The sequence below is a fragment of the Zerene cesonia genome, chromosome 4 (assembly GCF_012273895.1).
Source record: "Zerene cesonia ecotype Mississippi chromosome 4, Zerene_cesonia_1.1, whole genome shotgun sequence".
In the NCBI taxonomy this organism is placed as follows: Eukaryota; Metazoa; Arthropoda; class Insecta; order Lepidoptera; family Pieridae; genus Zerene; species Zerene cesonia.
Genome location: NC_052105.1, coordinates 3420266 through 3444257, shown reverse-complemented (window position 1 = coordinate 3444257; position 23992 = coordinate 3420266). Strand labels below are relative to the sequence as shown.

Sequence of the window (23992 nt, the reverse complement as noted above, 5' to 3'; positions counted from 1 at the left end):
TAGCGTGAATAATCAAATGAGATGCTGTCTAACCTTGAATTATTATAATAATACGAAAATATATACAATGCATTTGTAATTTTTTTCGTAATGTATTAAAGTGTGAAACTCCCGATTCTATACAATTATCTACTCAACTCGAGGACTCATTTTCGTATTTGTTCCAAACATCTTGAGATATTTTTTTAGTTTATGCTAATACCAACAAAACCTCAGTTTCGATACAAGAAGACATGTTTTTTCTATTTAATTTATCTATTTCAGTCATTGGTTGTCCACCAAAAAATAACGCGTGAATAATTTAGAAAAGTGTAATCGCATTCAGCAAGTTAGCATCCTACATTAAGAAGCAATTTTAAGAATCAGGGGCTTCCGATCACACTGTCACCTGTGTTGGCAAAATACTGCCCCACCAAAAACAATTCTTGTAAAATGTTGGCAAGACGACCACATAATGTTTGCCATACGAAAAAGATTAAATCTCATGTAGACCCAAGTTTCTGAATCTACACGGCCTAGCTCTACCAATACAACTTCACAAAATTTACATACTAGTAAAAATTATACATTTTAGACTTTTCCCTACCGTCATGGAGGTGATGCGAATATTTAGTTTCTGAAGTATTTTTTTTTGTCCTCGTCGGCATTGGAGCTCGTGGGTCACTCAATGGTAAGCGCTACCACCGCCCATGATAATTGTGGGAGTCGAGCACGCTTCGGCACGAATGGGGCCAGCTCGCATCGGGGAAGTACCACACCCCCTCAGAAAACCGGCGTGAAATAGTGGCATTCCATTGTGTTCCGTACAGTGAGTGGGGGAGCCGGAGGCCCATTTCCTTTTCCTCACCCTTCCCAGTCCATTCCCTCTATCCTGTCATTAATCCTTTCCATTTCACTTTACTCATAAAAGCGGGCAGCGCATTCGCAGAGCCACCTTTGCGAATGTTCATGGGCGGTGAACAGTTAGAGAAGCATAAGGTTGATTGCATCAGGCGAACCACCAGCTCAGTTGCACGCTACGACATAAAAAAATGAACATTTAGAGAAGCATAAGGTTGATTGCAGACCTCACGCCTTTACCAAATTGGTTGGTGTCTTTTAATTGCAAAGGAATTAAGAGGAAAGAAATAAAGGATAGGAAAGGGTAAGGAAAAAGATGTGGGCATGCGGCTCCCCTACTCACCGAACGAAACACAGTTGCAATCTAATTTAGCGCCGGTCTTCTATGGGAATGTGGTAGTTCCCCGGTGTGAGTTGACCCAATTCGTGCCGCAGCGTGCTTTATATGTGAGAAGTTAGGGTCGGTTAAGTTAAGCCGTTAGTATAGTATCAGAAGATTGGCTCTAGATCTGATATCTTTTTCACAAACCTTATGTGCCCCCGATCATACGAGAGAGTATAAGTGCAAAAGAAAGATTGCGATTTAAAATTAAATTTTTTTATTATCTCAAAATATTGGGCGACAGTATTAAAATTAGTTAAGAAACTTTTAAGTAAATGAATACAATGATAACTTCCTAAATGCTTTTCTAATCAGGCTTCTAAATAATCCAGTCAGTCATAAACAATCCTAATGAAATAAAAATCTACCATTCGATTTCGTCATTTTTTAAATGTTCTTATAACATAACAAATGAATTATCCTGTCTTGTATCCTAGATCCACACAGGTAAAATAGTAACGATGTTAACTAAAACTACATTATGCAACTGCACGTTATAGTGAAACTCAAGGGGATGCAGTGAAGCGCTACCTGGGATTTTACCGTTGTTTAATTATAGGAAAGGAGCATTGAGTTTATAATACTTTGCGATTTTTATCTTTGAACTCGCATAAAGCATTCGCAATTGTCATCTATTATTTTCTTTTACTCGGATTCGTCAAATATAATTTGCGCAAGTATACAACTATAAATAAATATTTTATGTTTATACAAATGTAGCTTAACAAGAAAGGTGGGGAAAAAATTATTAATACCACAAAAAACAGAATCACAATACGATTTATAGTAAGGAAAAAAAGATGGGTAGAATGTGTTTTATATTCGATGGTTTTATTTGATTTTATACAGTTGCTTTTTGCCATAAGCGGGCATCTGAGCTGGTGGTTCGCCTGATGGTAAGCGATCGCCACTACCAGAGGTAATGCCTCTGCGAATGTTCATGAGCGCTGCCAGCTTTTAGGAGAAAAGGTATAAAGAAAAGATTAAGGACTCGAAAGAAGGAATGGATAAGGAAGGGTGAAGAAAAGGAAACCGGCCTCGGAGACGACTACGGACAGTACTTCTCTTATAAAAATAAAATAAAGCTTGAATAGAACACCGGGTTGGCAAATATAAACTGAACAAAACAGGTAAATAATAAGTAGGTAGATAGGTACCAATTTTACTGATACATTTATCAAAATGATGTGTGAAAAGAAATTTTTGAGATGCGTCCTTTGTGGATGAAGAATACACAGGTGTTTTAGTTTATGAGTTATCCGAAGTAATTGAAAAGTTTTTTAATAACGAACAGAGTACTAAAGGTTTTTGCATGTATAAGTTAAATTGAAACGAGACAAGAGTAAGTATGTCTCGTGCGCTGAGGGCTCAGTACAGTATGCTTAAGTACTTTAACACATCTTTCATGTAACAAAATAAAGATTTAAGAGAAAAATAAAGCCACGGTTTGTTTACAATTTAAAGAATGTGATAATATCATTTGATGTAGTATACAAACTAATTCTGATTTCATACAATTTTATTGACTTAGAGTTAGCTGCTAATTAGGTATATTGCGTTCTCACTGCTACACTTTGATTGATTATGAGCTTTGATCATATACTATTTTCTTTATTTAGTGTGTGGTTACATTCAAGAGTATAAGTATAATGAAATCAACTACATGAGTACTGTAAAACAAAAAATGATGAAAAAGTAATGAATGCTGAATAAAAATAAATTTAAGATAGTAAGGAACTCTAAAAGCTCGTTTTATTGACGCTGTAATACGAAGCGGAATATTATGAGCCAAAAGGTAAAACAGATCTGCATTACAATCAGCATACAACGAGCTCTTTTAACTAAATGTTGCAGTTTGTCTCTTCAGAAGCGTCTAATTAATTTTATTATCGTTGGCGAATCGTAGTGAATTTAATAAAAAGTAGGCTGTGAGTGCAGTACAGCCGATGTACATAACGAATGCAAGGATAAAATTAGATATTCAATAACGGGAAGGGGGTCGGAGTTCCGCCATTTTGGCACTTTGTACGATCGAGGGCTGAAGTAGCGAGGGGGACTGCGCATGCGTGAATCGTCCGCACCCTGTCTACAGGGCCGGGACCTTAAATATGATGTCAAAAAACAAGTTATTCTCTCCCTTCATTCCACTAACCTAGTACGTCTTGATATGTTGAATTAATGACTAACGCCCTGGCTCCTGTGAGTCATCATTTCGTGCTCTATCACTGATCAAAAAATCCCGATACGCGAATTGGACTAGACGTTCGTCTTGTGAACAATGATAATGAGTGCCTAACCATTCAGTGGTCTGTGACGTGATTCTATTCATATAATCGTCGGGAGACACCACGCGGGCATTCATTCAAGAGTGCTTGAACAGAGTCTTGTTAAAATTATTGTGCGTTAAACTATAAATGTTGTTTTAAGTGGATCGCTTTGCGCCGTGGTGTGACAGCAGTGACGAGAATATAATGGGATGACAGCAAATACGGATTCATGGAAAAGGTTTGGCGTCGAGTCGGTCTCCATTCCTCCCGCAAGAAAAGGGATGGAAGTGGGACTAGCAGGGAAGTGACGTCATCGGCTCCGCCAGAAGCCGAGTACCAGAATATCCACACATTAAGAACAGCTGATTTGATACGTCAGCGTCAGGGAGAGGAGAAGTCGACGCTTCGTTCTTCGTATATTATACGGAACGGCGACAATTTTATTCTCGTTGAAAGACGCAGACGTAGACGACGAAGGAGTGGAACCAGAGCGTCATCAGGCGGGCGGCATCATACTCCTCCCGTTGAGGAGACGAACACCCGTACCGAACAAAAGCGCCGCCCACCCGCCAAGTTGAAAATATTTGGCATTCAATGGCCTTTACATTCAAGTGATTCGAGGTGAGCATAAAGATAGCTGCGAACTATTTAATTGCAATTTTTAATGAGCATTGAAAGCAACGCAGTTTACGGTGGATAGCTTCATATAATTAATGCGAGTTTTCAATCCGCTAAACTGCTTAATAATATTGTTTACCATTGAATATGGACTTTTTTAAGTATGGTTAGCTCCATACTAATAATGATATTATTGTTTGTGTAAACCTTACGCTTATATATAACGAAGGTCGTACTTACTATAAATATATAGCAATATTTTGCGGAATTATATTTTATTATTTGATATAATATTTTACTATACTAGTTCTCACTTATAGCTCTACATACAAAAACAATACAGAAACACACTCTTAACATACACGTTGCGCCATCTATTGTCAAATAGTAATACTTTATCATAGTTTTTATGTAAATTATCTTAATACATTAGTTAAGTTGTGGTTAATAATATGTATTGATATGACACAAACACTTAAAAATAACCCAAAGTAATGCCATTTCAGACGGAATGTAATTTGTAAGTGTACATTTATAGTAATATATTATAAATAATGCAAATAAAATATAGTAAATTTCAATTAAATACTTGACGTTTAACTTAAACATAAATTATTAAAAAAGTCTTTAAATATTGTGCATTTTTTGATTCTGATATTTTTTATAGTCAATAAGCCTACAACTAGCTAACTACGAAATACCAATATATGTATTCTTTTATGAAACGATTATACGTTATTTAATAATCAGCTTTTTGGTACGTCGTATAGGGTCTATTATTTATTTGACCAGTGGGGAATACATAGGGAGCACATAAATTAAGTCAATTACAAGCATACTACACGGAGTGTTTCATTGATAATTTGCACATTAGTATAGCAAGTATTACTTACTATTCCTATCAATAAATGCAAAGTTACTTATTTATCCTTTTATTCCTCGCTCATAATTGATATTTGTTAATAATATAGTGAAAAATACAAATTTAATTATTGAAGTCTACCATGACATTATATTATTCCAAAGATATGACATATTAGATTAATAGAGCAAACCTACAATGCATTTTTTGTTCACTTAACCACTATCCAAATGCCATATTAAAATAGTTGCATATTAAGTTATATCTATCATAAAATCCATAATTTCGCCGTGATATCCACGTTAATTGCCGCAATTAAAATGGCAGGCACACTTCGATCACCCGCCGTTTCTGCCGCGGGCGGCGGTCGCGTGAGGACAACGAACTTTACCGTTCCAACAGCTTCAAGTTCGAGAGGTTCGCCCGCGAACCGCCGGCGGAGGAGTTCACCACCAGCTCACAGGTACATATATGATGAATGCGGTCATTTCACGGCATGCTTTATGCACATTATCTTATTGAAGATACAACAGATGAATTGGTTGTGTATGTTTCTGTCACTTTAGTAATGTACCTTGCAAAATTTGTATGGTTAAGGTTCATATTGTTTCTAAGCACTTTTTCATGATGTATTTAACAATTCATAAGTATTTGCGATGGTAAGAAGAATAATTGCGCAGTTTATTGATACGACTTTATTTATTAAGAACTTAATTGGTATTTCATTGTTTATTACACAAAAAAAAAAAAAATAGTGAATTTCCTATCTAATCTATTTCAAATAAAAAGCTATTTAGTTAGAACACTCGCAAAATTTGATTTTCTTTTTCGAATCGACCGTTTCTGAGGCTTGAGTGTTGTGATATTGCAAGGATATTCAGTTCAGTATGAAAGCCTCACCCACTTATCTAGATGAGCCATCTTGTTCACAAAGGGCTTGCTTATAAACCACCACACTTAAAAGGATTTTCTGAGCATTTTCAACTACAATAGCGGCTACAAGGCTACCTACTAGAGCTACCTAGGAGAATATATAGAGTTTTCGAACTATACTTAATATTCTTCATATTTTAATATTTTAAAGTTAAATTTCCTTCATTTGTAATATATACAATAATTTTCAATACAAATATTGTGAACAGAATTTAACCGAAAAAGTAAAACAATTATCAGTTTTATATATATTAAGTGTATATTAAATCAAAATATCTAACATAAAATATGACTCATAATATAGGTACTTCGTTACTGCATTATACCATTCTGACATTATTCGCTACAATATTGCTGTTTGCAATATTTACTCAGTAACAATTAACAAATTTGTTGTGTCATAACAGTAAGAATGAATGATAAACATAAACATAAATGCTCAATAAAATTAAGCTGTTAAGGAAAGCGCCATCTTGTGATGAATAGCTAAACTATTTAGAATCATCTGTATTTAGTGTATGTGTTTTGCTGCTTAGTAATGTTTTCATATGGTAATAGATGGCGCTAATAACAATATCACATTTAATGTATTTTATGATTCGCGGACCGAAACTGACCATTTATAAATTACTTCTGTATTAACATGTAATTTGAATTTTGACTATGGCTTGAACCTCCATAAGAGGCAGTGTGTCCTGCAGTGGTAATATAATATATAATGATAGTATATAATAATGTATTACGTAATTATACGAAATTTATTTTATATTTACGAATATTAATGCTGAAAAAATAAAGGCATTTTTGCTTTGCTTTTAACACTATTGATATTGAGTCATATTATAATTACATATATAATGTACACGTAGTATTATCGCACTACCAAGGGTATTAGGGTGGTCCCGGGTGCGTCGACAACATATTATGCATCGCATGAAAATATATGAAAATTTAAAAAGCTATGTTTGTTAATGCGTTTGGGGGATACGCTTAGGTTTTCTTTTATACCTGCATAAACAAGAGTGTGTCTCTACTTTTAATTATTTCGACATATGACGAGAGTATTGTGTAAGTCTTATAAAAAAAAGACTATATAGTCTTGGCAAGTAACAAAAGTAATCACTATAAATAAGAGTATTTTAAGTATTTATTTATGATATGAAACTGTAGTCTAAATAAATCAATTTGTGTAGGTTACTTTTGAGTTTGCTAAATCTATGTGCTATATTAAATTATTTGGATAAACTTTAAATCATCCATTGTTTTATCAACAAAATAATGTACACAGTCAACAGTATTATCCAATATAAAAGACATTATTTTTCAATAAACTTAAAATTGGCTCAAATATTGTGTACCTACGCCATAAATCATGAAATGCCTGTCAGATTCAATCTGTAAAGTTTGATCTTTTGGCATGGTACGATAAAATTTTATTTTACGTTTGCAATTTTTTACCGGCGGGTCATATTAACCATTGAAAATAATTTAAATGTTCAATTAGAAATAATACCACAGATCGCTAAATAGTTTCTACGTTAATAATAAGAAATTCAAACAAATCTTATCTTATAAAGCATATCGATTTTGAATGCTATATAACTAAAAATGAAATAATACCTACTTTTGTAACCAAACAATAAAATCACTGGAGATCAATGTGTGAAAGTTAAATATATTTAAATATTTTTGATTCAATGTACAATAAACGTCAAGGTATTTTTAGTTTAGACTTATAAAAGTAAAAACAAGAATAATAAGTACTTTACCACATATTTATTTTTGTTTTCTTTATATAATTATTACCACATATTTATTTATATAGGTTGATTTAGACATTCATTTTTTAGGATTTTTTTGGGTTTCATTATTTAGGAAATGCATTAATAAATACTATTCAAAATTCTTCAAAAAAGTAGGAATATCTCAATACGACTGTATTTTTTATTTTTTGTTACCTAAGAACTCTCGACTGATAAAATCAATTTACTAATTTACCAATTGATTTTTATCAAACTTTTTTCAATTTTTTAATGCAGCGAAACCCCTGTTAGCTCATATAATTATCTTTCTGACGTCATCTAAAGGCAGTTAAACTTTTTGTTAAAAATGATATTACATTGAATAAAATTTATAAAGCCGCGATAGCATTATAATGTACAAAATTATAATTCCATATTTAATCCGTGTATTATGATTTCGTGTAATGTTCTTTCACCCATCGGTAATCAAGTCTGTTTTGGATAGATGTAATTGAAAATGTCGAACGGTGCGATGTTCATTTTCCACTAATTAAACGTCCTGATGACATTGCAACCCTTGCTGAGGCGTAACTGAATGGTTAATGGTTACTTTAAGGAATGAGAATGATTTTCTTGATATTGTATTGTATAGGTAGATAGCATTTATTCTAATATAGCCTAACAAATATATCTGATGTTTATTAAATAATGAAATGGATCCTTATAATGTGTTAAATTAAAAAAAATGATAGTAGTTAAAAGAAATATATTCACTTCGATACATATTACTACAAAGACGTATTTTCTATCTCTTCAAAGATGTAATTATATATTTCTTTTCTTTCCGCGTAAAGCCTATGTGCTAATCAATACTCAATCTACCTCTGGACCAAATTTTATACAGATACGATAAGTTGTTTTCGCATAAAGGAGTAACAATCATCCATACATCCATACTTACAAACTTTCGCGTTATTTGTGTATGTTATATTAGTTTTTTATGTTTAATTATAAATCATGTAATTTTAATAAATAACAAAAGACACCTTTCGCATATATTCAATATTATTTATAACAATTACGGATGAGTAAAGTTTGAATTAAGTCGACATTTATACGAGTATTTATGAAATTGATGCCTGCTACCAAAATTTAATATACGACCAATAAAATTCATGCTTTTTGTGACAGCCAAAAATTTTAATATGCCGATTGTAACTTTACAAGTAATTATGATAAAAAATGTGAGGAGGTAGATTATTTCTATATTTTCTGATACTTTTAATTTTTTTTTTTTTTATGAATAGCTATATAATTTTTAAGGTCATTTAAAGGTTCTAGTCTCGGTTTCCATATCCTCAAATTTTCAATTAAAGTCTAAGGCCTTAACCACTGAGACACCACTGTCTCACTATTTTTTGGGTAAATATAAATTTATTTGATTATTCTTAAAAATTTTATTCAGATTGATTATTTATATGCAAAAGCCTTAAATTTAAAGCTTCAATTCCAACACTGATCCCAATATTATAAAGGTTCTATTGCTCTAAGAAAATTTCCTTCTAAATCCGGTTGTTTTTTCTCACGAAAAACCGTGTAGATTGTTTCTACGATATTGGCAAAGTTCGTAACGAAATACGGCGTATATTGAAATGAGTTCCCAGTTGACATGCTTCTGTTTACTATAAACTTGCTTTTGCCAAACATAGCTAAAGCTTATTCCCAAATTCTTTCAGTATATAACGCTTGTGCTTCATTTGGTTATATAATATAAAAGTTTCGGAACTTTCACTGCGGTAAACACGTTGCTATGAGACGACTTCTATTTTCTAGTAATTATCCTCTTAGACTTTGGTGATATAATGTTACCGTGTAATTGGTAGAATCATAATCGATATGATATTATGAAAATTGTGAAAATATAAGACATAGAGTTTTATTTCACACATGTCTTCTGCAATTAGTATTAAGATGTTTTTTTGAGGTTAATATTTTACACTAATTATTCATTGAATCACTGCGATCAAAAACAATCAAAGCAATTCCACTGAAAATTGATTTTATTGTTCCTGCATTTTTACTCTCTTACTTTTGGCACATTTAAAAAATGAACTAAATCCGTCATTATCGAGATTTTGCGATTATCTTTTACTGCAACCAATTACTGTATTAGTTAATAAATAACTTTCTTACTACCTTTATAACCAAACTTTAGCCGTTTATATTGTTACCGAGTACGATATGGTCTTTTCATCGTAAATACCCCATTAATACTGAACAAAACCTCGTTATGTATTGTTTTGTTGTTTTATAGATCGCTTCAGAAATAAAACTCTTTAGGGTAGGTGAGATAGTATCTCTTTAATTTTATGGCACGAGTGAATTATATTTATAGGTGTTTTGACGATTTCAGGATGCTTGGCTCAAGATGAGTTACGGGTGTTGTATTTGTTAATAGTTTTTATTTGGATACTTAAAACGTTGTGACGTTATAAAATTATATTAATGTTAATGAAGTTGAAAGAAAAACTTTATGTATTTTAGAAGAACGCGAGTTTTGGCATGATAGCGTGTTTATGTGTTATGCACAGTATTGTACATTCGGATTTAAAATATATGTGGGCGTGTGATTATGTCTTCATACTAATACTTTTTCTTAGATACTATATTATTTATACATTTTTCTCTCTACGTATTATTTCGCCCTTGGCGTCATACGTATAAAGCGTCCGTGACAAAAGATTTACTTTTATAGACTAAAAGATTTATTGTAACTGCTGCATATGAGGTATGTATATATACATATAAATATAACAGAATGGTTATTGTTCTATGTTCTTTAGAAGTGTTAATATATTTGGGTAACTTTTGCAAACAATCCGTTAAATGTTTGGAGTGGACGCAATATTTTGCCGGGGTTAAATGTACAGTTTTGAGTTCCAAAAACACAGTTGAATTATGGAAATAACAATATTTATTTATCTATAACGTAAATATTCCATTACTATTTTAAGACTGGTAGCGAAATATTTGCTGGGGAAATAACGAAGTACAATATTGAAGCGAAAATCAGGAGGCGAGCGCAGACTTTGATCTCACCATCGGTTGCATTAAAATTTACATATTTTCTGTTTGTATTTGCGTTTTCACTTTGATGTCCTTTCCAATGCGGTTCCTAACTTCGTGTAGACATCGATCGTTGGAAGTAACTTGTTTATTCTCAGCGCTACCGACATAACTCACTTTCGGACCCTTTGTTTTGAAATGCTCTGCGGTATTAGTATTTTCGATATTATTAAAACATAAGTATTCAATTGGGCCTTTATTTGTATTGTTAATTATTTATAAAGATATCATACGTACATACAACAGTTGTTATTGTTTATAACACGCGGAGGTTTTAGTTGATTATTTTTGTTTGTGATTATGTTTGCTAATCTTGATTCTACTTTAAATCAATTAATTAGTTATGTATCTTTCAAAAGATATATACCTCCTTTTATTTATTTGATGTATGCTTTAATCGGATTTTTGAATGTTTACAAAACTATTAATATATATTTTAATTGATGTTTCGAGTAATATAGCATTTATTATTTATAAAAATATACACTTATGAATCTTTATTCACTTTGTAAAATATTTTACTATTGTTGAGGCTTCTTTAATAAAATGCTTTTATGATATGACATAAAAAACATAACGTTTATAAAAACGTTTTCATGGGAAAATTAAAATCTGCTTTTGACTTAGTTTATTGTGCAGTTTAATGACGGATTTATTATTATGGCAGTATGTTGTAGGGTCTGAATCTGACAGGTTAATATTCTATGGAATATATATGAGTTCGAGCAGTTATATGGAGTTTTTCAAACGTTTGTAACCATGTGAGTGTAATAATGAAGCCAATAATGTAGTTACGAAGGATAGACGTTGGTGGAATTATATATTTGTTTCTATAACATTCTAGATTATTCCACACAAGAAACGTGATCTTTTCTATATCGCATAATAACATGTATAGTATTTCAGACTTAGGTTAGAGCTAGTCTGTTTATTTGTTAATGTGGCTTCACTCACCTTGCTTTTACGGTGTTACGTGGTAGCTTTGATTTATATAATTTCCCAAGGTTCCACTATCTGTTGCTATATACAAAATCGTACAGAAAAAAAATACGAAGAATTTATGCTGGTGAACGGGAGCAATCAAATGGAGTTAGAACACTTTGATATGACGGTTTGGACGCTTTGGACAACGGTTCGTTTTAAAAGAAACTTTTTGCCTCGTACTACGGAAATTTGGAGTCAGCTTCCGCATGCAGTGTTTCCAAACATTTACGATATGGGGACCTTCAAGAAAAGAGCTTACTCCTTTCTTAAAGGCCGGCAACACACACACCATACCCCTGGTATTGTGGGTGTAACTGGGCGACGTGGAGCATTTAACATCAGGTGACCCGTCTGCTCGCTTGCCTGCTCTATCACATAAAAAAAAATGACTAAGAACGTTTCAATTTGTCGTCAATACATTGACAAAGACACTTAGTTTTTTTTCTTTAGATCAAAAGTGTACGCAAGATGAACCTTTTTTTTTAAATAAAAGAGATTTTTCGAACTGTCTTGTACACGATTTAAGCCTTTCGACCTTTAATGTAAGCAAAAACGTCGTAGTCATGAAAACATTTTTATTTAAGAATATTGTATAAATTAATTTTAAGTGTCATCTAATTTGTCTGGCGTCGCGACGCAATCAGGTCTATTCAGTCAAAGTAAAGTATGAAATTTATGTCCATTATCCTTGTACGGTACTGAGATACGTTTAAATATGATTAAATGGTTTTTTTCCTTTATATGATTGGGGAGTGATGTGATATGATTTTGTGATGAACTGCTACACTAATATTATAAACAGGATATTTTTGTATTTTTATACGTTTTCGCACAAAACTGCTGAACCGATTTTTAAAAATTCTTTCACTATTAGAAAGATGCAACTACACTGAGTGACATAGACTGTATATGTACCACGAGGCCGAACAACTAGTTTTTGAATAAAGAAAATGAATGAATCCTTGACATTTGTAGTTAGTATTTGTTACTTACTTATATAACGATATTACATTGTTTTAATTGTATAAGAATTTCATGTTGGAAATTTTCATTACATGAACATAGCAATATGACTCAACAAAAAAGCTTTGTCCCTCTAGTCCGTTTATAATTATTATTTAATTAAATTACCTGATTCTAATTTTGAATGAAATCTACGAAATACAGTTATTAGTTGTCTGTTATAAGGTCTCAGCTGTTCAACCAGTTCGACACCTTCAGGCTATTCCCAAAATAATATTCATTAACACAGAGAAAGAACTTTAATGAGTTTCTCAACCAATCAGTCATTAAAAAACTGAGGCCGCGTTATTTGCAAGTATATATTTGGAATTAGGGAGTAAAATGACTAGAAGCGATTTTTATTATTCAAAGGGTGAAAGTTAATGTAATAGAATGAACGTGATACGCACATTAGTAAGTCTTGTATTTTTGTATAATTTATTTCAGATATATAAAGTATTTATACGTTTTAATGTTATTGCTAATTGAAATATATATATAATGATAATATTATTATAATGATTAAACGCAATATGATATTTCAATTGGTACTATTGTTTTAAAGCAATTTAACTTTCGAACGAAAATAATAAAGGAAAACTTTATAAAGCGTCAATTGAAACGTAATAAATGATTAATTTTTATTTGTTACATGTTTCATAGATAGAATAGGTATCAATAGTATAAAATGTATCCAAAAATAAAATAAATAAATACAGTTTCATCTTATTACAATTAATGACTACACTAAACATTTCCCACGATCGCCTGTTTCCTTTTGTTGTCTCGGAAACAAAGTCAATTAAAAAACTAACTTCATATTGTAATCATGTTCTAGCTCTTTGATGATAATTAGAACACATTACTGAGTTATGTTTTATCGAAATTAAAATATCAACATAAAATCTTTTACATACAAAATGCTAAAAATAACTTGCATCCTCGTATCGAAGAAGGTTCTAGAAAAGACGTGCACTTTTTGGTAATTCGAGAACAAATCGCCCGTGTAAATAATACCGTTGTTTAGGCATCTGTGAATTCTAAATGAGGATGTATATTTCGGTTTAATTAAGCATCCAATAAAAAGTCACGGAATTTGAATAACAATAAGGTTTCCTGTCTGGACGAGTTTAACTTTGAAATTTCTGATTAGAATTTTTTTGCTCCCTTTAACTTTATGGCTTGTAAGTTCAGTCGTTTGATGTATCGTTTTGTTTTGTTGTACAGGTTTAAACATTGCGGTTTTGTGTTTTAGTTCTTGTATAATTTTGTGTAATAATATTATCAAATCTGTCTAGAAATTTTGTACAAGGGTTCCATACACATTCCATATAATCTATTTTTGATTGCAAATATCAATGTTTGTATAAAAATACAAATATAAGACCAGCTTTCCATCGGCAGACAGACAGAGTACCTTTGCATTCATAATATTATTTAAGCATAGTAGGGGTAATCATTACAAAGGAACTGATAATAGAGATACTCAGCATTATAATTAGAATATATAAAATACCACAAATAAGAGGCATAAAATCATTACTCAGAGTAGATAAGAAGATGCGTTCGTTGAGATCATGTTTAAGAGTACAATATAGTCAATTACAAGATACATGGCTGACTCCGAGGAATGCATACTACGCTTTCAAGACAGTGTGATAGTGAAAATTGTTGCATGCTGGTGATATGTATCTAACAATTAAAACAAGTAAAGATAACCTATTTTATAAGGTACTATTGAACTAATTTAAAAGTCACTTTGTGAAAGAAGTGCAAATTACAATAAAATCGAATTGGTGTTATTATTGGAATCACAAACATTCAGAAAATTGGAATAGAATATAATTTTCAAGAGTTTGTTTCTCTTCCCCAGTATTTTTTGATGTCAACAGTTATCAACGAATATAATAAATTATCAACAATATGCATGAAATTTTATAAATAAAACAACAGTTTGTAACCTTAAATATATTATAACTTACATTTATAAATGCATTGGGGAAATATTTACAAAAATAAATAAAGGTAATCACAGTACGTTTTTTACAAATACGCTGGGGGTAAATAGCTTTTCATTGAAGGTCCGGCGCGACCCAAAGGTGGTAAGCCCGGTGAATGAAAAGTTTTCACATGTTTTTGTGGAACATCTGAATACTGGTTGTTATTGTGAGCCGAGTTCCTTTGACGCTGCAGTACTTTGTAATTTTTAATTATGCCTTGCAGTTCTTCTTCCTGTTGATTTAACGTACGATATGATTTGCTTCTCTCTTCTGTACCTCTCATGTTTTCTTGCTTTTCCTCTTCCAAAGGAATAAAGTTTACTGGTGCATCTCTATTGGCCTGATAGTTATCGTAGGCTGATTTACTTTTAGGTTTTGTTTTCGAAAATTCCATGTGATTTTTCATTGCTATGTAGTTTAGTACATCAGTTATGTCCAAAGGCTTCTTTTTTATATTTTTGATTTCATTCTGAGGTTTAGGATAGAATTGAGCATGTTTTGTAGTCCTTTCTTCTTTTTGTTCAGAAACATTTGTATTGTTTCTTAAGTCTGTTTTGTGTTCTGTATTGGTTTGTTGAGTATTTTCTTGTTTCTTAGTTCGAACTATATTTTTTAGAAATATGTTTTCTTGGATCAACTCTTCCATATTTTTTTCTGTTGTCAATTCTTGTTTATTTGAATCTTTTGAATGTATGATAGGCTGAAAATTATTATTTATAGTTGGTTTAATTTCGATCATTGTGCTTAAGTGTGGTTGAATGGTTGTAGTTTGTCTATTTTCTTCAGAAGAATACCAATATCTATTAGGTGGAATAATGTTCACTTGTTGATTACTAATATTTTCGTTATTTCTGTTAGAGTATGTGTCAATTGCAACTTTTTTTGGTTCATACGATGTATCATCATAATCGTAAGATTGTGTCACTTGTTGACTAGGGGGTATAAAATTTTGCTGCCTTATAATATTTGGATACGGGTTGTGTACATTATTTTTAGGTTGGATTTTGACCTCATCTTCATATCTTTCAAACCTTTGCAGTATATTGGAGGATTCAGTTGTTGTAGATATTATTTTAGCTTCATTAAATGCTTCGTAAAATTCATTTTGGGTGCTGTAATTTTTTTCAAAATAATTTCTTAACTCGGAATCATTTTTATTTTGGCTATGATTATGATTATAATTATAATTATAATCATTATTATTATTGATTATATAGTTATGGGGATTGGGTTTAAATGTAGTAGATTGTTCAAAGTTATTTTTATAATAGTTATTGTTATATTCTGTAGCTTCGTTTGCATTTTGTCCTAAAAATTGACTCCTTATCATGTCTGTATATTGATCAGGCGTCATATCATTAAAATTAATTATAACGTCATCACCATCTGCAGAGGATCGTGAAATCGTGTTTTTATTAGAATTTTGCTCAGGATTATTTGGATTCATGCCATACTGCCATCTCCAGAGTGGTTTAGTTTCCGAATCAATATCCCTACCACTAGCTTCATAGTTCATTAGTTGAGGCATTGAAGATTTCTCATTAGTTGACGATCTAGACACAGGTTGTTGGATAGATGATGATGGATTATGAGCACCTTGAGATGCAGAGAATGTAATCTGTGGACCTATTGCCCCTACATTGGCTTTAGCCTTACTTAACTCCACGGCAATATCAAAGCTTGTCTTAGGAATGTGGGAACTCGCTGATGTTGCTGCCATATTATTCTGAGAATTAGAATTTTGTGAAAACCCGAAAGAGAACGCTTCCGGTGTCCTTCCAGTAAATAAGCTTCGAGATGGAGTACTTGTGAAATGAGATGATTTGTCTCCAGCATTGTTTTCATTTTCGTTTTCATCCCAAGATGATTTCATATGTGGAGGTCTTCTGGCTTCTTCGGCTAAGTTATATTGTACAGCTCTGAAATTTTATTTTTATTTAATGAGCGTTGTATTAAATGTTCAACTATAATTTAATTTATTTTCGAAATAGAGCAATTCGTTTATTCAAATATTTTACCTTTGTATAATTTCTGGTATTGGTGGTGGAGATGGTAAATGTTCACCGCTAGCTCGGTATCCATTAGAATCTGCTACATAATGAACTGTGTATGTTTGTCCATTATCACCGACGTAAGAGTATGAGCCTTCTACGACTTGTTCTTCCTTATCAGTGCCCATATTTTCCATGCGACTGTGTTGCACGTAATGGGTCTGATCTGCTCCTAATGCTCTATTAAATGAGAAAATTCTATTTAAAAAGTTGCTCATAAGGTTATATATAGGCAGACAAATAAAATGTTTAGACAGACGTTTTGAACTGTGTGTATTTGTTGCTTTGTATGAGTATTTGCGTATTGAATTAACGTATTCATAAAGGCTCTCAATGTCGTCTATTATTTTATTTTAATCAAAATTCTTTTAGTGTATTTTGTGTTTTTGAATCAACACATACAAATATGTGAATATAAATTACTTACTCGTAACTAAAACTTCCATCCAAATCCATTTCATTTGACAAACGTAGAATCGGAATGGCCGGTTCCGTAGTAGATGAAAAGAATATATTGGGGATCTGAGAATACGCTGAATTCGAATGTGATTTCAAATGGTCAGTTATATCGTTTCTTTGAATTTCACTCGTTAATATCATTCTCCTAGAGGCTGAGTTTGAATTTGGTGGCCCTTGTGTTGAGGCAGGTTGAAACGACTGAGGTTCTTTGCCATCTATTCTACTTTGCGGTTTTTGTTGGAACTTCGGTTGATAGTTAAACATTTGAGGGAGCGCCCTATTTTCTCTTTTCTCTTGATTACGTTCCGTCATATTTATTTTTAATTGATTGGGATTATGATTAATTACTGGCCTTTGAGTAGATATTCGTATTTGGCTTATTTGTTCATTTTCATCTTCATCATCTTCGTCGAACCGAGGTCTCAGTGTCGAAGAGAATATTCCAGAAAACGGTGTCGGATATACAGACGGCGCTTTAGTTCCACTAGGTGGTAGAAATTGAAATGGTAATTTGTTCATGTGATTAATTGCAAAATATGGTATTGGTGTTTGCGGTTCAGGTGGCAAGTAAATTGAACTGTCCGATACCATTATTCCCGAACTGGGTGTTTGAAATTGCGGTGGAAATGGAAACTGCTCCTGTTGAATCCGTTGACATTTTGTATACACTGCCAAACTTGTTACTAAAAATGTAAGTATTATCTGAAACGATATGATAATTTTATTATAACACTTTATTTATATTATGTTCACAACAAAAATCACTTCCACTTACCAGCTTCATTTTATTGAAGCTGTTTAATTGTTTTACAAACTTAATACGTCACACTGGAGCACAAGTAGAAAATAGACTGATAATGAAAATGAATTCCGCATATATTTATATGCACGCGATGTGGTCTCCAGGCATTCGTGAAAATCTCGCTTAGATATTGTTTTCTCCGCTGTAACAATTACTTTAATGAACTTGTTTCTTGAGAACATTGTCTATATAATACATTTCAACAAAAATAGATACAGTTTTATTAACAAACGTCAATAAGCAGTACATGTGCCAATGATTTATAATATCAAATGTTTGCTTGTATCAACAAAACAAACATAAGCAAAATGATGCACGGCAGTCTTTTTGCGGCCCTTGCTGTTTTATTAATTAAAAAAGGGTATAGCCGCAGCGACTTTTACGTGAGAGGGACAACTCGATAAATGTCCCGATAAATTGGACATTCTAAACAAAACGCGGGGTATTTGCATGCGTGTGTCTGAAAGCGTAAATGATGCAACTTGTATTGGTCAGTGTCAATGTCCGAATCGACCGGTTATTCAAAATATTGACATTTCAAGGGCAGGGCCGACCAGTTAAATCTTAAGTCGTGTAGGGCGTAGCGATATCCGTTTAGGATTATCATTACTGCAACAACGAAATATTATTATTTGAGTATTAATAATATATCGTGTGTTACTTGAAAATAAATAAGATATTCTATAATATATCCTTAAAACAAATACTTTCAGATTCTGCATTTCTATTGCTGCTGCTTCAATATATTTCGATTTAATGTATCATTACTAATTATATAAATTATTTATTAAAACAAAAATTTAATTTCATCATTTATTAATTAAGTTTACATTACATCTAAAACTGGCATCGACAATCAATATCACATATTATAGTATACATCGCTCGCAGAAATCGGGTTCACAATTTATGTCGTGAACAAGATTACTGCTTAGTCTTATGTATAATAAACTAAATCACGAACATTGATGATAAAACAACAAATACGAATAATTGTAATCATGGAATATTTTTTTGACTTAAAATATATCAACGAAAATAAGAATAATTTTACAAGGGTTCGTGAAATAGCAATACTTAAAACTGAGGTAACATTTTTAAATGCGTTAGACTTCATTGAACTTATGAAGTCTCATATCGCTTTCGTCTCTACTTTCCATAAGAGAGGGGTGGATAGAAGCTGTTTTGTTCTTGAGAGGGGTAATTTTGCTGTTCCGAAGGATAGCTTTGTTGAGGATAATTTTGTTGAGGATAGTTCTGTTGGGGATAGTTCTGTTGAGGGTAGTTTTGTTGTGGATAGTTTTGTTGAGGGTAGTTCTGTTGGGGGTAATTCTGTTGGGGGTAATTCTGTTGGGGGTAGTTCTGTTGAGGATAATTTTGTTGAGGATAGTTCGTTTGAGGATTTTGTGTTTGCTGATTGTTGCCTGGTTGAGGTTTGGGTTGAATTTGTGTAGGAGGCTTAATGGGTTTCGGTAGTTGCTCCGCTTGTTGCTTATTCTTCTCAGCTTCAGCTTTTTCAGCTTCCTCCTTAGCGTTTTGGTCAATGGATCTGTAAAACAATATGTTTATTTATTATATGAGCAGTTTGTTCATTTTTCCTCTGAATATCTTAATAATACACTCAATAAGCTAATCGAAAACTAAATATTGACCGAAATCTTACATTTTTAAGCTTTGAAATTTTGATATAAAACTAAAAAAACTTTTTTAACTGATGTTTTGTCAATTTTATGAATTGAATTAATTTTCAACTATGTCACATTAGATCTTAGGCAAATAAATCATAATCAATGTGTGTTGAAAATATATCATTTTACTAAAAACGTGAGTAAACAAATAACGCCTGTGAAAAGATACACTAAGTTTGTGATAGTAAGAATAAATGTTTATGACAACGGGCGAGCTCTATATGTAGTGTATTACAATATATAGATGCTAAATTTTTTTATTTATACGTATTTTTGATTCGGAAGGCAAAGATTTGACACTTGAAACCAGCATCGTTATTAAGAGAGTAGCTCGTAGGTATGTAATCATCATCAACATCATTATTATCATCGTAAGGTTAAAAAAGCAACTCAAATATTACATCGTAAGGTTATAATATTTGAGTTGCTTTTTATAATACACAATGCCTCTCAGCACATTTTAAATAACTCGACCACATATTAAATATATTTGGACGGTTGCAAGTGTATTTCTTTACAGTTACACCAACCACGGCAATTCGGTAAAATATTTACACTTCCCACTTGAGGAGAAGGAAAGTATAAAGCAACACATTTACTTTGTAAAATTTTATTTTTTTTATTTTAATTTTTGAAGATTACTATGACGTCTTAAAGAGGTACTTATTTCAATTTGAGAAGAAGACAGAGCTATATAGGTCGGCAAGCGCTATCACTTTCTCACACAAATTGCTCCTGTTCCATGACGTCATGGTAGGCGCTCTGAACGAGCTTCAAACTACATCATAAAAATAACTTACGCCTGAATCGCTGGTGGGACTGGCGGGGGCTGTGGGAGGTGGGCGCCCTCCGCGTGGTAACCGGTGTTGTCAGCCCAGTATTTCACCGTGTACACCTTGCCATCAGCAGCGGTAAATGAGTACATGCCTTTCTTAACGACATATTCGTTTTCCGTATTCGGGTTGACTAGGTAACCTTCTTCCCAGACGTGCGTGCCGTCCGCGATTTCGTATCTGGTGAAATATTGATATATGTAATAACTAGCTTTTGCCCGCAGCTTCGCACACGTTAAATTCGGAGTAGTTTAAAAGACCTATACATATAAACCTTCCTCTTGAATTACTGTCTATTAAAATCCGTTGCGTAGTTTTAAAGATTTAAGCATACATAGGTACATAGGGACAGAAAATGCAACTTTGTTTTATACTATGTAGTGATGAACAATTTTTTTCGTTAAATGAGTTCTTTATTCTACAAATTTTGAGACCTTGGATCTCCATCTTATTTAAATTTAAACTATTTGATGAAATCATTGTTGGACTTAAAATATTCAGCGACCACGATTCATCACTACATGTGGTTCAATATTTCTTTTTTATGTTTTATACTGATATGATATTATATTATTGAAGAAAATTTACATGTATATAACAAATGCGTTGAAAGGAATTGATTTATAAATATAGATTCTAAAAAGTAGCGATAAACAAGCATAAATTTGCGTTTTATGTAAATTAGGCTTGCTAAAAGCAATATTCGGAAACAGTTAAATTGCCAATAAAATAACTGGATATTGTGACAAATTTATGTCAAATGTATACAATAGCAAAAAACAACCGTTAGCTTATTTACTAAAAATCACTAATGTGACAAAAACAAGACGCAAATATAAATAAATTCAACATTAATAAAAAAATCTGCAAATATTTCTAATACTTTTAGAAATGGCCAGATTTAAAAATTATCTTAACGGCTCGGATGTCGATTTATATCACATTTATATGGCTTAGCTTATTTAATAAAAACACTCAAAGTTTGTTGGGTACGCAATAAATAACCGTAAGAAAGGATGTGGTCATTACAACCACACTCGGGTTTATTTCCTTTGCAAAATTAAAACCGACCACTAACCTTGAACAGGATAGAGATAAAAGCATTTCTTGGATTTAAGTATCAGAGTAAGAATCAGCCCGTAAAAACATACATTTGTTAGTTTTTATTTGTTGAATTGAATGTTTTTTTGCATAGACACTTTATGTGAATAGTTTCTTATAGATATAATTAGTTTATATGTTACATGATTTAATTTTATGCAAATTTATTATTGATACAAAAAATACTAAATTTTAATAATTGTTAATTATTAAAGTAATAATTTAGTGTCAAACGTATTAAATTGTTATTTAAATACCCATTAATAATAAAATTTAATTAATGTGGATGTATGTTATGATTCTATATGTATTTCATTTTTTATAATAACTACAACAAAGAGATTAATTTTTATATAACAGTGACTGTTATGGCGTTTTTAAAGTTTGTATTTAAAGACTTATGAAGCTTATAAGTGTGAAAGATTTTCACATAATTTTCTTAAAAATGTTTTACTCACTCATATTTGTAGCTGCCGTTGTCTCCGATGGTTTGTTCGTTCTTGATAACTGGTATGGGTGTCGTGGTGCTCGATGTGGAAGTGGGAGCTTGACTCCAAGTGGACCATGGCCTTTGAGTAGTTGTTGTTTGAATATTTGCCACATCTATCGGATATGGCGATGCTGTGCTAGCTTGTGTCCAATAATTGTTCTGAGGGTTCTGTGGGTAATAGGTGTTCTGAGGTTGATTGTAGTTGTTTTGGGGATTGTAGTTGTTCTGGGGTGTATTGTAGTTATTTTGGGGTGTATTGTAGTTATTTTGGGGTGTGTTGTAGTTGTTTTGGGGTGTATTGTAGTTGTTCTGGGGTGTATTGTAGTTATTCTGGGGTGGATTGTAGTTGTTTTGAGGCTGGTTGTAGTTATTTTGGGGCTGGTTGTAGCTGTTTTGAAGTTGGTTATTGTCATTTCCACCATAATAGCGAGGTCTCACACGCCTTTTCAACTTCCTTCTGGGCTTCAAGTGCGGTGTACTGGTCACCGGATTCAGTTCATCCTGAGTATGCACAGCAATTGGTACAAGTGCTTGCGAATCTTCCAAATTTTGCTCTTGGTTGGTTTCGTCGGCTAACGAAATAGCAAGAAGAACAGCGAATATACAGAGCTAAAAATAAAATGAATCTGGTTAGTTTTTAAGTAGGATTAAAATGGAATGTGAAGATTTATATCATAATTATTCCATTTATTTTATTTGAATGGACTAGTGCTTAAACTAAACGTCTATTGTAGCATAAAAGCATCAGGTATGAGAACGGGGCGACCATTAAAGATTTTAAGATACAATAATTCTTTATAAAATTAAATAAGTTGTAAGCTTCCTTTATAATTTGGTATTCGAATTTCGTGTCATTAGGAAACTGCTAAATTAATTCAATGTTATAAATGATTTAATGTTAATTTTTGACTCCAACAGTGTGAGCACGAATACACTCGATTAATTATTGGCCAAATAAAATATTTTCGATATCCGAATTTTAAAACGCACGATTATTTTCACTAATCTCTTCACTGAACGCCAAGGACTCACCAGCTTCATGTTGATGTCCTTCCAAGTTCGCGGCGTGTACGAAACTGTGATATTGAGGGGTCCTCGCACATTTTTATAGGAAAATTATCCTTCGTCCTCGTGCGTTTGCGCATCATGGGTTGGACGCGACACATTGACCTCGCTTCAGATTATACCTTCGATTAGTATGGAGTTAGGGAAACGCATATTCTGAACTGGCCAATTTTATGAAAATGACATCACTGTTAATTTCGATAATTTTCGGTTTTATATATCGTGCTATTTATTCATTTGTTAAAGTTTATTTGAAAAATCATTGGATTATTAATTTATGCTAGTAAATCAGAGTGATTTTTACATGTTTTATTGATAAATGTGACTATTTTACGAGGTCGGTAATGTATGAATGAAGCGCAAGGTTAGATAGTCATTCATAATATTGTAGGAGTAAATTGCGTTTGTTTGTCGTAGATTTAGCGAAATACCATTCCTGTATGTTTGTTAATATATGTAAAGGCTACTATTAGTATGAGTCACGTTTCCAGATAAACCGTTAATACATTTTTATATTAGTAAATGTAGGGTTTAATATGTGCTTTGATTTTTGGTTGTTTTGTTTTTTTTAACACTCAAGCCAACAGATTAGAAGAAAAACAATGGACGTACTTTACTAGAAGTAACAATGCAATAGTAAATATAAAGAAAGAATAAAAAAATAAATTAATTAATAAAATATTCTATATATTTATTTTCTTTCTCCCACACTGGTTATACAATGTTAGTGTAATTATAAATGTCAAT

General features: G+C 32.2%; 3 protein-coding genes across 3 annotated transcripts in view; 1 reads left to right on the top strand and 2 right to left on the bottom strand.

Annotated features, from left to right (window-relative positions):
• Positions 1–3298: 3298 nt before the first annotated feature.
• LOC119839782 overlaps positions 3299–23992 on the top strand; it is a 129117-nt gene continuing 108423 nt past the window's right edge. The window contains exons 1-2 of the mRNA XM_038366223.1: positions 3299–4110; positions 5297–5432. Coding sequence (XP_038222151.1) covers positions 3719–4110; positions 5297–5432 — 528 coding nt within the window. The 5' untranslated portion in view covers positions 3299–3718. The remainder of the gene's footprint in view (positions 4111–5296; positions 5433–23992) is intronic.
• Positions 14710–18175, bottom strand: LOC119839745 (putative uncharacterized protein DDB_G0282133). Its single transcript, XM_038366180.1, has 4 exons — positions 18042–18175; positions 17235–17968; positions 16775–16987; positions 14710–16675 (listed from the first exon to the last, which is right to left on the bottom strand). The coding sequence occupies exons 1-4, from the start codon at positions 18048–18050 to the stop codon at positions 14800–14802; spliced, it is 2832 nt and encodes a 943-aa protein (XP_038222108.1). The 5' UTR covers positions 18051–18175; the 3' UTR covers positions 14710–14799.
• On the bottom strand, positions 18878–23385 carry LOC119839747 (uncharacterized protein DDB_G0283357-like). Its single transcript, XM_038366181.1, has 4 exons — positions 23213–23385; positions 22149–22789; positions 20557–20769; positions 18878–19617 (listed from the first exon to the last, which is right to left on the bottom strand). The coding sequence occupies exons 1-4, from the start codon at positions 23219–23221 to the stop codon at positions 19218–19220; spliced, it is 1263 nt and encodes a 420-aa protein (XP_038222109.1). The 5' UTR covers positions 23222–23385; the 3' UTR covers positions 18878–19217.